General features: G+C 41.8%; 1 protein-coding gene across 1 annotated transcript in view; it reads right to left on the bottom strand.

The window, feature by feature from the left end:
* Positions 1–503: 503 nt before the first annotated feature.
* NUP205 (nucleoporin 205) overlaps positions 504–15077 on the bottom strand; it is a 76091-nt gene continuing 61517 nt past the window's right edge. The window contains exons 35-43 of the mRNA XM_084646245.1: positions 14742–14868; positions 13584–13660; positions 6950–7078; positions 6611–6737; positions 5338–5504; positions 4510–4633; positions 3635–3763; positions 2813–2886; positions 504–1563 (exon numbers count right to left, since the gene is read on the bottom strand). Of these exons, the coding sequence (XP_084502371.1) occupies positions 1411–1563; positions 2813–2886; positions 3635–3763; positions 4510–4633; positions 5338–5504; positions 6611–6737; positions 6950–7078; positions 13584–13660; positions 14742–14868 (1107 nt within the window). The 3' untranslated portion in view covers positions 504–1410. The remainder of the gene's footprint in view (positions 1564–2812; positions 2887–3634; positions 3764–4509; positions 4634–5337; positions 5505–6610; positions 6738–6949; positions 7079–13583; positions 13661–14741; positions 14869–15077) is intronic.

Here is a 15077-nt window from a genome sequence, read left to right as displayed (position 1 = left end):
CAATAGGGAACTATTATTGGCAAAAATTAAAGAATTCCCTTAATCTGTTCTTGAAGTACTGAACAAATACTAGTCCGTTATCATATCACAGTTTTCCAAGGTGCAGTAAAGTACATTAAGCCAGCAGATTTCCAGAATTATAGTTTTGCATTCTCTTCACAGGGAGTCCTGTTCACTTACTTTCTTCATTTTGTGGGGATAAGATAGGTGTGTGTATGAGGAAGAGAAGGGAAATTGGTTGAGAATCACCAAGACGTCACTAAAGAATAAACAATTTGTATCTAACACTATTCTGTCAAAACCACTAATAACCACAAATTGAAAGACTGGACCATAAAATAATCCCAGCCAGACAAATATACCAATCTACTGTACAACACAAACTGATGACAAAGGGAGCAATTATTAATTGTGATTAATAAAAAATACTAGGCAATGGAAATTTAGAAAAGACAGAACTCACCTGCAAATGTGAACAGTCTGCGGTAAAAACAATATATGGAAAGTATTAAAGAGTTCCAATGGCAATGTATACCAGAGTTGATTTACTATTCTTCTCTGTGTAAAAGATGATTTTGGTATTTCTTTTTCCTCTTATGGGCCAAACACAATGTTCAAGTCTGCTTCCTCTTTTGTCACAAATTTCATTCTGTCCCTTATGTATCTTTATGCCCAATTCCTGGCACGCTAGCAAATAGGAATGAACCCCAAAGGAGGCCTAAGATGTAGAACAAGCCACATAGGAGGAGCCAGTGAATAGACCTCAGCTTTTCCAATCACATTTCCCAGCATGGGTCAGCCTCCCCCCACATACTTCCCCATTTCCTCAGCACCTAGAATCGTACAAATGCACATATATACATTCATGTCTGTTGGAAGGGAACAAGACAAGAAGTGAACAGAAGCCGACTAGTCACTAGATGGAATAATGGCCTTCCACCAAGCAATCTATTCTGAGAAGGACACACATATCTTGTCCTCAAGAACTGGACCAAGAAATTCACATTTCCATTAAGCGGGTGATCCACAGCGTGGAGGAAGCATCAGTGAGAACACCATAAATGGGGCCAGGCAGTTTTGCATTTCTTTCAAATCATCACATGGATGTGTGCAGATTTCCCAAATACAAAACTCGAGATTCTTGTTAAATTTTCCATTGTATTTCCAGTGTATTCTGTCTATTCTCTTACAGTGACCATAACGCATCTTTTAAAAAAATCCTTTATTTTTCCTGTGAGGATGGCAGTACGCAAGAAAGAATACACAAAACTGATTAATTAGTGATATGAAAAAAAGGTAACAAAATATTTTTGGCCATAATTTAGAAAAGGTAGGTTCTATAAAATCTGAGTTTAGGCAGTTTGCCCTGGTTTGTTACTTGTGGAGGCAGGTAGCATGAGGAGGAGTCTTTTAGGTCCTTGATACCCTTAGTAGACCACGGATGCGTCTGACAAGTGCTTGAATGAAAGTATAGCGTGACCGGACTTTCGAGTATAACCCTTCAATATCAAGGAGCTTCTTCTGCAGAGATTCACCAAAGCTGTTGGTGGCTTCAATCTGAAGCTGAGGAAGAGAAGAAATTTAGTGAAATGGACAGTGGTGTCTAGTCCTCTTGTTAAAGGAGGTCTTTTCATCATTAATCACCACCAATCACCCTTACCCATGCCACACCCTCTTCCATTGCTTCAAGCCCCCTCTTAGAAGAATATAAATATGGCTGGGGGGGGAAATCTAGTTTGGCAAATATTAAACAGATCCTTATGTCTGTCCATCTGAATCATACACTGGAAAGTATTTCTGTGGAGGGTTTTCTGGTGAAGTACTTAACATTTTAAAACACATGTATATGTTTTGACTTCAAAAATACTACTTGTGTGCTGCAATCTAAGCACATGCATGTTTGGCAAATCAGAGCCTTAGAGTTATATAACTTGACTTCTTAAATTAAGGAATTGTAGTAGAGATTTGCCCTTATATAACAAAAATCTATGTATTGAAAAACATGTTTTGTTATTACTGATGGAAAAGGCTATTTTTAAAAAGAGCTGAATTCGAGACATTGTAGGACGTTATTGTATATATTCTCTTGAGTGGTTGGGTATAGCCACAAAAGCATATGCACCTTATTTTACAACTCTTGTATACTGTTAATCGTGATTGAAACAAAAAGTTTTTAATTTCCTTATTTGCACACAAACATCAAGGCTTTATGTTCACATAGTTCTGAGAATAGATCATTAGTTAACCTATGCTGGTTTTGCTAGCTGTACCTCCAAAGAGCACAAATTATTTTAGGTTCTACATAAGCAGTGGCAATTTCTTAGCTACATCATAGTCAGCTCCCCTTTCTCTCTCTTTACTATGGTCCATCTGCAGCTGACCAAAAATGAACAGCTGCAGCAACACACAAAACTAGGAACCCTGTCTTCAATACACATCCTTCAAGGACAACTGACAATTTATTTCAGAAGCAAATTATTAAACAGCTGCAGTTTATTAGTCTAATTTACAAGAGAATAAGAAAAATATTTTTTTCAGTAATTTGGACCTTGGTATTTCATTTGCAATGTTCTAGATTTTGTGCATTAACATGGCTGTGTGCAGGATTCAAAAATACATGTATAGCTGTGCAACTGATACTTTTTGAAAAATCGTGTTACACCCTATTTGTAGTTCAACTAAGCATTTAGCAGCTAGGTATCGCAGATCACTCTTAAACATGGAAGCTATAGACAGACTGCTGACAATAACTGCATGTTAGCAACACATCAGGTATGCCGTAATTAAGAATATTTTATCTGCTGCATCTCACCTGATCTAGGTCATGCTGGCTCACTCGATTCTTCCCATTTCTGAAATCCAAGTTAGGCTCCAAACTGAAGGAATCTTGGAATACAATTCACAAATTTAAATTCTTAATTCCACCTGCTGGTGAATACCATATATGTGCAGGTATGAAGCAAGATTAACACAACAAATGCCTATTTTGTACATAACAGAAAGTTAAACAAGGATGAAGAGAAAAATCACAATTGATCTTTCTTGACCTATTGATGAATTCTCTCTCAACCATTAGTGTAGTAACTTCATATAGCCCTGGATTACACAACATGGCATGGTCAACAACAATAACCTCCCCGTATTATCTTTCCTTCCCTGACTTTTTTCCCTTCCTCACCAAATCCACTGGTGAGTTAATACTGTATCAAGTTAAAAATACTTTTAGAAAACAAATGTCCTTACATCTGTTCTTAATATCACCTTCAATTATTACATTTGAAAAATTTTTTAAAAATATCTAATTTACTTTTCACCATTATTACTTACTTTTTCAATTTCACTCAGTTTGACCAACAGAAACAAGACTTGTTTCTAGACAAAACTCATTTTTTACTTCTCATCCACTACTACAATGCAGCAATATTTGGGCTGCAAATACTGCATGGGTATGTTTAAATGCAAACAAAAACCTTTTATTACAAACAAATTAGTCAAACGTTATTAATGTTAAGTTTCGTAAAAATCTATTTTAGAAAACCTAAATTTTGATGTTCAATCTCTTGATATTGCCAGATATTTTTATGTTTAATTTACAAACTAATGTAAAGGCACCTTAGGGTTTGAGAAATGTTACCTTGTAGCCTTCTGCTCTTAAATGGAGTCCTGGAGGCCAGCAGCGAATCTTGGGAATCAGTAGGGGTGCAATGCAATAGATAGTATTCCAGGTGACGCCAAAGAATAAAGAGGCATGTTTCTATGATATCTGTAGACATGCTCAGTGAAGGAGACTAAAGTTAATTTATGCTGATTTTAGATTGTAGCCCTTTTAGAGGTTTCAAAAGAAAGCTCTGATGTTGCAAAACTTCCATGCATGTTTAACTCCGTGCACGTGAGTAGTGATTGCAATCGGCCTATTCATATGGGTAAAGTTAAGCATGTGTTTGCAAGACTGGGGACCAAGGTGTCTGTTTCTTGGGGACTGAAATGACTCTGATAGACAGCTCCTAGTTGCCACGGCCCTCGATTTTTTGCACAACAGCAGTTCCAAGTTACTCACATGGCTTGTACATCCTGACAGCATGCTTGGTGGACCCATACACTTGATTCTTTTACTGTTACCTGCTTCCAGCTCTAAGAGCTTTGTTATTCAGCTGTATTTCCACTTCACCACAATGGAGGAGAATCACCAGCCTAATCACATCAATTAACTTTATTTGTTGTTGATTTCTGTGGAGATGATGCTATGTTACTATTGACTTTCTTTCAGAGCTGCTACCACAACTAGAAAATAAATGTTTACATGCTAAGCGTAGAGAAACATGTGCCTCCTCTCAACTGATTTAATCATCAATATCTGAATATTTTCCTTCCTAAGATTGGCATTTTTTAAAGTGCCCTGAAACCCAATTGCCTGCTAGGCAATAAAGCAAATTACTCCCATTTCTCAGCCAACTTTTTCAATTTTTCTGGAGTGTCATCACTGGAGCGGTCATAATTCCAAAAGGATACAGGAACATAGGGAAAGCAACTTGGCCCGATTATTTATCAGCTTCACCAGACGCCGCCTTGCCAAAACGTATTTTTGGGCAGTAGAAATTTTGTCTACCCCAGCTGGCATCACTGACTGACACAGCTATGGCAAGAAGAAAAGATGCACAAAGATTCAACATTATGTAGCAAACCAAAACAAAGTGTTAAAAGTCAAGAAAATACCCACAACAGCCTTGTAGAATTTTGTCTCCTGGGAAAGTTCTCTCTCTCTTCTTATCCTCCTCTCTCCCCACCCCAGTCACCACAAAAACAAATAAACCAAGTCCCACCCCACACTTTTCTGGCAAAATCTAAAGTGTTCCTTCAGGATCAAAACTATTATCAGTTCATGTTGATGGAACAGTGGTCACTTATCTTCAGTTCAATTATCCCTCCCCTCTGTAACCCAATCGCTTCATAGACTGATGGGAAACTCACACCTGTTTAATGTCTACTTATTTTGTCTGGCTGGCTAGTCACGAGACATCAGTGGTGACCAGTCTGATAAAGGTCAGCATGACATATACATTAAGAGTGACAGTAGTAATAGTTTCCAATATAATTCGCAGTAAATATCCACTCAGTACCCTCCACAAAGCTTAACCTGACATTTTTTCATCCTAATATAAATGACCGCTTCCATGGCCATTTAGTTCCCACTTCGTCAACTCCAACACACCCCGACAGTAAAAAGGAATAAGTATAAGATGGTCACAGCTCCATACTACAGTTATTTCTACATTTAGTTTAATTTACAGGCAACAGATACTTCTGACTGTTCATAATAAAGTCTACAGATTCTGTTACCTCCTTTATCTCATCTGGTGGGAGCTGCTCCACATTCTGTAGCTTGTTAACATTCTGACGGTGGCTATCATAGTAACTGAAGAAATCATTGGCATTCTGTTTCAGCAGATAGACAATGATGCCCAAGCCAGGCAAGCGCCAATATGGGACCACTGGTGCTTGTGTATCTAGGGGAGACCACCATCAAAGTTAAAACAAGTTCTCTCTGAAGCCCCCACAGCTATGCAGCTTATCCTCTACTGTTTGTCACCACCGTAGTGTCAAGGATATGTAAGTACTGGTAAACTTTATTTTGGATGTGTGGGCCACACTTATTACAAATGAGATATTAGGACAAAACTCAGTGATTTCATCTCTTGCTGACACATGGCAGGCAAGCAGACAGCTGTTAGCATTCAATTCCCCACATTTTCTTTTGTGATGAAACCTTATCATTTCTGCTTTGTGCAGAGCTCACATCCAGTCTCCCTCCCTGTTAATCAGCGGCAACAAAAAGAGCTTAACGGTGTATGCCCTACAAGGGGAAATTTCAACTATGGTGCAAATCATTATTTCAAGCCTGGGGCAGTAGGAGCACTGGAGCTATACGTTAGCCACAAAAGATTACTTCCGTGCTTTGCACAACAGCTCAGGGTTATTAAACCCTAGAATTTTGAAGTGTCCTCTGACAGCCATTCTGGGATGCTGAAAGGATAAACAAATGACTTCACATAAACCAAATCCATTTATCACTCAGGCTTTCCACCATAGATCACTCTCAATAGTAAACATGCTACCTATATTTTTTCACTGAACTAACTCAGGCTTCAAAGGTCTCCAAAAGCTAATTTTTACAGTAACAGTAATTCTACACCTTTTAAGATGGCTATTTAACAGGGGAAGAGGAGAATTCTTGAAAAACATGTTCTTACACATATAAGATAATTAAATGCAAAATAGAAGTCACTGGTTGGATCAAGGCATTGGTATCAGGACAACTTAGAGATAACAGTACCATTTCTTTCTAATAGCACTGCAAAATATTTACTGCCAAGAAAAACTTAATTTATGCTGTTGAGGTTTTGGCGTATTGTTTTAATACACTACATTTTCCACCAGTCAATCTCATGCTACCCCCATCCCCCAATTTGTTGCAACTTGGCACAATTAACATCTCCAATAAGTTAGAAAAGGCACGTTGCACACATCATGAATGAGGTGTATTACCTGCTATCAGTCCAACTTTCACAATTCAGTCTCGGATACATACAAAACAAGTAAACCACAAACTCACCCTGACGGGGTCCATCTCGGTTAGTTGACTCTGACAAACTAGGAGTGAACAGACAAACTGTGTGCTGAAAGGTGGGGGCACACTGTAACATAAGTGACTGGCAGTACTCCATTACATTTGCACAGATCTACAGAAGAGGAATCACAGCAAGTCAATACAAGTAAGACTGATGAAATATTGGGTAGACAATTAACACTATTTTCAGAACTCTTCAAATTGCATACATCAGTATGACGACTAGAAATGGCTACAAATCACCCATGCCAGATATCTCACAATTCCCAACTGATGATTTTAGCAGTGCTGTGAAGATGTAACTTTGTTCCTCAATTTCCTCACCTGTTGCATGGCCAACTCAATCTCATCCCTCTTGCTCACTCTGTCTCCCTCAGCATTGTCATCTTGCAGTTTAAACTGATTGAGTCTGTCTGAACCTCCAAACCGACTTAGAAGTCCTAAGCACTGGCGCTGTGACAGGAAGCAAACTTTGGTGAGTGTCTCCACCAAAGAGTTAAAAAAATCCTTTGATATTTACAAGCAATAAAAATGATACATTTGATTAATAATAATCTTACAGCCCTCATTAACCCTTTACTATCCATTCTATAACAAAAGCAGATTAAGATACAAATAAAAGCATTTACATAAAATAAAATACAAATTAAGCATTTACATCACATGGGAGTAATTTTGTAAGCTAACCTTAAACTCATATTTACCTTAAAATGTTTAAATCACAAAGAATATAAGTTTACTTTTTGCCTGTCCTTAAATCAATTTGAAAGCAAATGGTACTTTTAGAGGGCCCCAATGGAACCCAATCTTAAATTTTGAGAAATTATCCCAATTCAGATATGTCCAGTTTAGTTAGCCCTGGTCTACACTAGGACTTTAGGTCGAATTTAGCAGCGTTAAATCGATGTAAACCTGCACCCGTCCACACGATGAAGCCCTTTATTTCGACTTAAAGGGCTCTTAAAATCGATTTCCTTACTCCACCCCTGACAAGTGGATTAGCGCTTAAATTGGCCTTGCCGGCTTGAATTTGGGGTACTGTGGACACAATTCAACGGTATTGGCCTCCGGGAGCTATCCCAGAGTGCTCCATTGTGACCGCTCTGGACAGCACTCTCAACTCAGATGCACTGGCCAGGTAGACAGGAAAAGAACCGCGAACTTTTGAATCTCATTTCCTGTTTGGCCAGCGTGGCAAGCCGCAGGTGACCATGCACAGCTCATCAGTAGAGGTGACCATGATGGAGTCCCAGAATCGCAAAAGAGCTCCAGCATGGATCGAACAGGAGGTATGGTATCTGATCGCTGTATGGGGAGAGGAATCCGTGCTATCAGAACTCCGTTCCCGTTTTCAAAATGCCAAAACCTTTGTCAAAATCTCCCAGGGCATTAAGGACAGAGGCCATAACAGGTACCCGAAACAGTGCTGCGTGAAACTTAAGGAGCTGAGGCAAGCCTACCAGAAAACCAGAGAGGCGAACGCCTGCTCCACGTCAGAGCCCCAAACATGCCGCTTCTGTGATGAGCTGCATGCCATTTTAGGGGGTTCAGCCACCACTACCCCAGCCATGTTGTTTGACTCCTTCAATGGAGATGGAGGCAACACAGAAGCAGGTTTTGGGGACGAGGAAGATGATGATGATGAGGTTGTAGATAGCTCACAGCAAACAAGCGGAGAAACCGGTTTTCCCGACAGCCAGGAACTGTTTCTCACCCTGGACCTGGAGCCAGTACCCCCCGAACCCACCCAAGGCTGCTTCCTGGACCCAGCAGGCGGAGAAGGGACCTCCGGTGAGTGTACCTTTTAAAATACTATACATGGTTTAAAAGCAAGCATGTGAAAGGATTACTTCGCCCTGGCATTCGCGGCTCTCCTGGATGTACTCCCAAAGCCTTTGCAAAAGATTTCTGGGGAGGGCAGCCTTATTGCGTCCTTCATGGTAGGACACTTTACCTTTCCAGGCCAGTAACACGTACTCAGGAATCATTGTACAACAAAGCATTGCAGTGTATGTTTGCTGGCGTTCAAACAACATCCGTTCTTTATCTCTCTGTGTTATCCTCAGGAGAGTGAGATATCATTCATGGTCACCTGGTTGAAATAGGGTGCTTTTCTTCAGGGGACACTCAGAGGAGCCCGTTCCTGCTGGGCTGTTTACCTGTGGCTGAACAGAAATGTTCCCTGCTGTTAGCCACGGGGAGTGTTGAGGGGGTAGCCACGCGGTAGGGGGAGGCAAAATGCGACCTTGTAACGAAAGCACATGTGCTATGTATGTAATGTTAACAGCAAGGTTTACCCTGAAAGAGTGTAGCCACTGTTTTATAAAATGTGTCTTTTTAAATACCGCTGTCCCTTTTTTTTTCTCCACCACTTGCATGTGTTTCAATGATCACAGGATCTTCTCCTTCCCAGAGGCTAGTGAAGATTAGAAAGAAAAAAAAACGCACTCGTGATGAAATGTTCTCTGAGCTCATGCTGTCCTCCCACATTGACAGAGCACAGACGAATGTGTGGAGGCAAATCATGTCACAGTGCAGGAAAGCACAAAATGACGGGGAGGAGAGGTGGCGGGCTGAAGAGAGGGCTGAAGCTCAAATGTGGCGGCAGCGTGATGAGAGGAGGCAGGATTCAATGCTGAGGCTACTGCAGGACCAAACCAGTATGCTCCAGTGTATGGTTGAGCTGCAGCAAAGGCAGCTGGAGCACAGACTGCCACTGCTGCCCCTCTGTAACCAACCGCCCTCCTCCCCAAGTTCCATAGCCTCCACACCCAGACGCCCAAGAACGCGGTGGGGGGGCCACCGGCCAACCAGCCACTCCACCACAGAGGACTGCCCAAAAAAAAAGAAGGCTGGCATTCAATAAATTTTAAAGTTGTAAACTTTTAAAGTGCTGTGTGGCATTTTCCTTCCCTCCTCCACCACCCCTCCTGGACTACCTTGGTAGTCATCCCCCTATTTGTGTGATGAATGAATAAAGAATGCATGAATGTGAAGCAACAATAACTTTATTGCCTCTGCAAGCAGTGATTAAAGGGAGGAGGGGAGGGTGGTTAGCTTGCAGGGAAGTAGAGTGAACCAAGGGGCGGGGGGTTTCATCAAGGAGAAACAAAGAACTTTCACACCGTAGCCTGGCCAGTCATGAAACTGGTTTTCAAAGCTTCTCTGATGCATACCGTGCCCTCCTGTGCTCTTCTAACCGCCTTGGTGTCTGGCTGCGCGTAACCAGCAGACAGGCCATTTGCCTCAACCTCCCACCCTGCCATAAACGTCTCCCCCTTACTCTCACAGATATTGTGGAGCACACAGCAAGCAGTAGTAACAGTGGGAATACTGGTTTCGCTGAGGTCTAAGCGAGTCAGTAAACTGCGCCAGCGCGCCTTTAAACGTCCAAATGCACATTCTACCACCATTCTGCACTTGCTCAGCTTGTAGTTGAACAGCTCCTGACTACTGTCCAGGCTGCCTGTGTACGGCTTCATGAGCCATGGCATTAAGGGGTAGGCTGGGTCCCCAAGGATAACTATAGGCATTTCAACATCCCCAACAGTTATTTTCTGGTCTGGGAATAAAGTCCCTTCCTGCAGCTTTTGAAACAGACCAGAGTTCCTGAAGATGCGAGCGTCATGTACCTTTCCCGGCCATCCCACGTTGATGTTGGTGAAACATCCCTTGTGATCCACCAGAGCTTGCAGCACTATTGAAAAGTACCCCTTGCGGTTTATGTACTCGGCGGCTTGGTGCTCCGGTGCCAAGATAGGGATATGGGTTCCGTCTATGGCCCCACCACAGTTAGGGAATCCCATTGCAGCAAAGCCATCCACTATGACCTGCACATTTCCCAGGGTCACTACCCTTGATATCAGCAGATCTTTGATTGCGTGGGCTACTTGCATCACAGCAGCCCCAACAGTAGATTTGCCCATTCCAAATTGATTCCCAACTGACCGGTAGCTGTCTGGCGTTGCAAGCTTCCACAGGGCTATCGCCACTCGCTTCTCGACTGTGAGGGCTGCTCTCATCTTGGTATTCATGCGCTTCAGGGCAGGGGAAAGCAAGTCACAAAGTTCCATGGAAGTGCCCTTACGCATGCGAAAGTTTCACAGCCACTGGGAATCGTCCCAGACCTGCAACACTATGCGGTCCCACCAGTCTGTGCTTGTTTCCCGAGCCCAGAATCGGCGTTCCACAGCATGAACCTGCCCCATTAGCACCATGATGCATGCATTGGCAGGGCCCATGCTTTCAGAGAAATCTGTGTCCATGTCCTGATCACTCACGTGACCGTGCTGACGTCGCCTCCTCACCCGGTATCGCTCTGCCAGGTTCTGGTGCTGCATATACTGCTGGATAATGCGTGTGGTGTTTAATGTGCTCCTAATTGCCAAAGTGAGCTGAGCGGCCTCCATGCTTGCCTTGGTATGGCATCCGCACAGAAAAAAGGAGCGGAACGACTGTCTGCCGTTGCTCTGATGGTGGGAGGGGTGACTGATGACACGGCTTACTGGGTTGGCTTCAGGGAGCTAAAATCAACAAAGGGGGTGGCTTTACATCAAGGAGTATTTCAGGCAGGACTTCACGGAGGGTTCCAATAAGAAATGGTGCACCTAAGTTATTGTTCTTATTGGAACAATGAGGTTAGTCTGGCCTCTGATTGATACATGGCTAGATTTACCTCGCTGCACCTTCTCTGTGAGTGACTGCAGTGTGACCTGGAGGAATGAGTCCCCTAGACAGGGGAGGGGGGGAAGCAAATGAGTACAAAACAAATCTGGTCTATTTCTTGTTTTGATCCACTCCATCTATCTTTTACATCTTTGGCTGGCAGCAGACGGTGCAGAAGGACTGCATGCCACCCACATCTCATGGCTGCCTGGCAGAAGATGATGCAATAGGACTGCTAGCAATCCGTATTGCCTGACTGCTCACCATAAGACGGTTCAATAGGACTGACTGCAGGACTAAAGAGAATGACCTGGTCGAGTCACTCCAAATTTAGTCCCTGCGCCCATGTCTGCTCAGGCGCTCCTGGCCGACGTGGACATGACCAGGACGGCTTGGACATGACCAGGACGGCTACCAGTCGTACTGTACCGTCTGCTGCCACAAGGCAAGGGCTTGATGCTGCTGTGTAGCAATGCAGTACCACGTCTGCCAGCACCCAGGAGACATACGGTGACGGTTACCTGAGCGGGCTCCATGCTTGCCGTGGTATGGCGCCTGCACAGGTAACTCAGGAAAAAAGGCACGAAACGATTGTCTACCTTTTCTTTCATGGAGGGAGGGAGGGAACAGGGGCCTGACAATATGTACCCAGAACCACCCGCGACAATGTTTTAGCCCCATCAGGCATTGGGATCTCAACCCAGAATTCCAATGGGCAGCGGAGACTGCGGGAACTGTGGGATAGCTACCCACAGTGCAACACTCCGGAAGTCGATGCTAGCCTCGGTACTGTGGAAGCACTCCGCCGAGTTAATGCACTTAATGGACTGAGAGCATTTTCTGTGGGGACACACACACTCAAATATATAAAACCGATTTCTAAAAAACCAACTTCTATAAATTCGACCTAATTTCGTAGTGTAGACATACCCTTAGACTGTATCCTCCAGTATGTCATCTGAAAACACACTGGAGATAAATGTCTTCAAACTCTCCTCATGTTTTCAGTTTCCTGAAAAAGGCCCAATGTCACCAAACTGTGTTGGTTTATATAAGAACAGACAACACTGGATTGTGATTAGCACCAACCATTTACAAATTCTAAAATGAAGATTAGACGAGAAGATACTAAACCGTGTAAATTTGAATTAACCAACCATTCCAAGTCAAATACACTGTACATTGCATGGTCTGACAGGACGGCAGTAATAACTACCCACCAGGATGGTTGTGTTCTTAGTTTAAGTAGGGCTATTATGATCACCAAATATACCTCAAACACTGAACCAGTTCCACATGGCAATTATTAAAATACACCTTAGAAATACTTATTGCTAAATACTTTTGGGGGGAGGGAGGTGTAGAGAGAAAAATAATTAAGTCTTCTTTTCTTACTTGATGACCACAGCGGCATATGGGCTAGAATACAGTACTTCCTGTCTTTTCACTCAATTTGTTATAAGCATATTATTCAGGCCACCCAATTTTTAAATTAATAAAGAAATTGAATTGCACAAAACAGGAACCCTTTCTCTGGTTTTCCAGGGGGACTCATGCTGAGGGATGCAGAACTTGAGCACTCAGACACCATCAGTACTACAGCAGCTGCTTACTGCTTGCTAGCCCACTTTTGGCTCATCTATGGAGTAGCAATAATCAGGGTTCAAGAGAACACATTATCTTACTCTCCTGTCCAAAAGCATTTGGTGTGGCAGCCTCTTTATACAATTAGGTGAGAAAGAAGTAGTTCCTACTAGTGGAAGAAAGCAGTACAACAGCAAGGCTTCAGAGCAGAAAGTAGGGTGTGAACCCTGGATATGGGACTGTCGTTATGGATTCTAATCAAGACCTGCTGCCCTGCACCATATATCTGGTTTCTCCTTAAAAGGGACAAGGAAAGAAATAAGACATTGGGTGTGTCAGACACATCAACAGGTGGAGCTGAGCATGTCTTTGTGGTGAAAGTGGAATACTTCTGAATTACTTCATTTTGGTATTGGTCTCAAATCCCTCCTCTTTCTTCACATGTAGTAGATGAATCCTACAGATCTCTGCAGGCTCGACTGTAAAATGAAAGTCTCTAACCTAACTTTCCTTTTGTCAAAGTCTTCAATTCTTTTTTATTTTATTTTATTTTTTTTTGCTGGGGGAGGGGAGGAGATAAGATTCTCAATTCTTAGTTAGAGAGTAACAGATATTCGTTCTATGAGAACTGGTACAAAATTAGGATGCAATTCTCATTTAAATATGAAATTCCAAACAGACATGAGACTAAAACATAAAACTCAGTTACCTGAAATCGTCCTATATGCCCTTGTAGCTCCATTTGTGTCCCTTCGTTAATATCGATATCGAATTCACCTAACACACCTAATGAAACAGACATGAGAGGATACAATACCTGGGTGTTTTTTCTTTTAATTAAAAACACTTATGGTTTAGTATTTTACATTTAACTAATAGAGCTGGTCAGAAAACGTCCATCAAAATGAAATTTTGACAAAACTTTTGCACAAACATTTTTGTGAAGAATGTGTTCAGATCTAGCTGTAGCTACTAGGATATATACGATTATGTAATAACATTATTTATTGAGTAATACTATATGCATTTTTTAAAATAAAGTTTTGGGGTGAATTTCAGCACTTATGAAAAAAATGAAGCCTTGGCAAAGAACTGGCAGTTGTTGTGCTAGTCTTTCCACATAGCTAAACCAATAAACTTCAGTTATGACCTACAGCACTGTACGGCCATTGTAATTCTAGTCATAGGCCCCTCGTGAGGAAACACTGCCAATCATGACTAAACATAGTATGGTGAATTTGGGAGGAGCCCAAATATGTCCACAAGGGTGGTCTAGAGAGGACCACCAAACCCAGCACAATAGTGAATAGATACTTTCATGAAGGTAGATCCTCAGAGAGAGGAGGTTAGTGCACTAACCTACAGTATCGCCCCCCCAAAAAAAACTTTATAAATAAAAATGTAGGAAACATTAATTACCACCAACTAGGAAAAAAACTAGATTATTTTAGGCAAATAAGTTCCTGTGCCTCAGTTTTCTCAGTTGTAAAGTGGACTGGCTGAACAATCCCCTTGTATCTACCTCCCAATTGCATTGTGAAGATGAATTGTAGTAGGCTAATATTAGAACACTGAAAGCACTGTAGAAGTATTAGGTATTATTATGCAAATGCAGCAGAAAAGTCAAGCCTACATCAACATATTGTGGATTCCACATCCACTGCCAACCCACCATTCTTTGCCTCAAGAATAATTATTTCCCATGTCTCTTTCCAAAGCCATACATTCCAATAAGATACAATTTTTAACAGATTTTCCATGATGCATTTTATTCCTTTGAGAGTACATCAAAAGAATCAAGCTTATGTGACTAAGTCAGACAAGTATAACAAAATTGGATTTTTTGCGATTTAAGATATAACCCTACCAGGCAGAGCTGCTTTGCTGATTATTCCCGTCAGAAAGGCTAGTTCCTGAAGTGATCCTGCACTGACATCTTGACACCGCAAGATTGCCTGAATAGTATCTGAATGGGATATTAGAAACTGCAAAACCTAAACCACAGAAAGGGGGAAGGAAAACATGAGTGATGAAAAAATTGAATAGTAATCTAATAAATAAAATCAGAATTATTACTTTAAGAACTTCAGTGCAATTTCTCATATTGGTGAGAACATTATAAAGAAAATGTTACTGACAGAACAAATATTATACATAATCTGGCAGCAAACAGGATATCATCAGCCAATGTTGGACACCGAAA

This window comes from Lepidochelys olivacea, assembly GCF_965140295.1.
Source record: "Lepidochelys olivacea isolate rLepOli2 genome assembly, chromosome: 1".
Classification (NCBI taxonomy): domain Eukaryota; kingdom Metazoa; phylum Chordata; order Testudines; family Cheloniidae; genus Lepidochelys; species Lepidochelys olivacea.
This window is presented reverse-complemented; position numbering and strand designations above follow the sequence as displayed.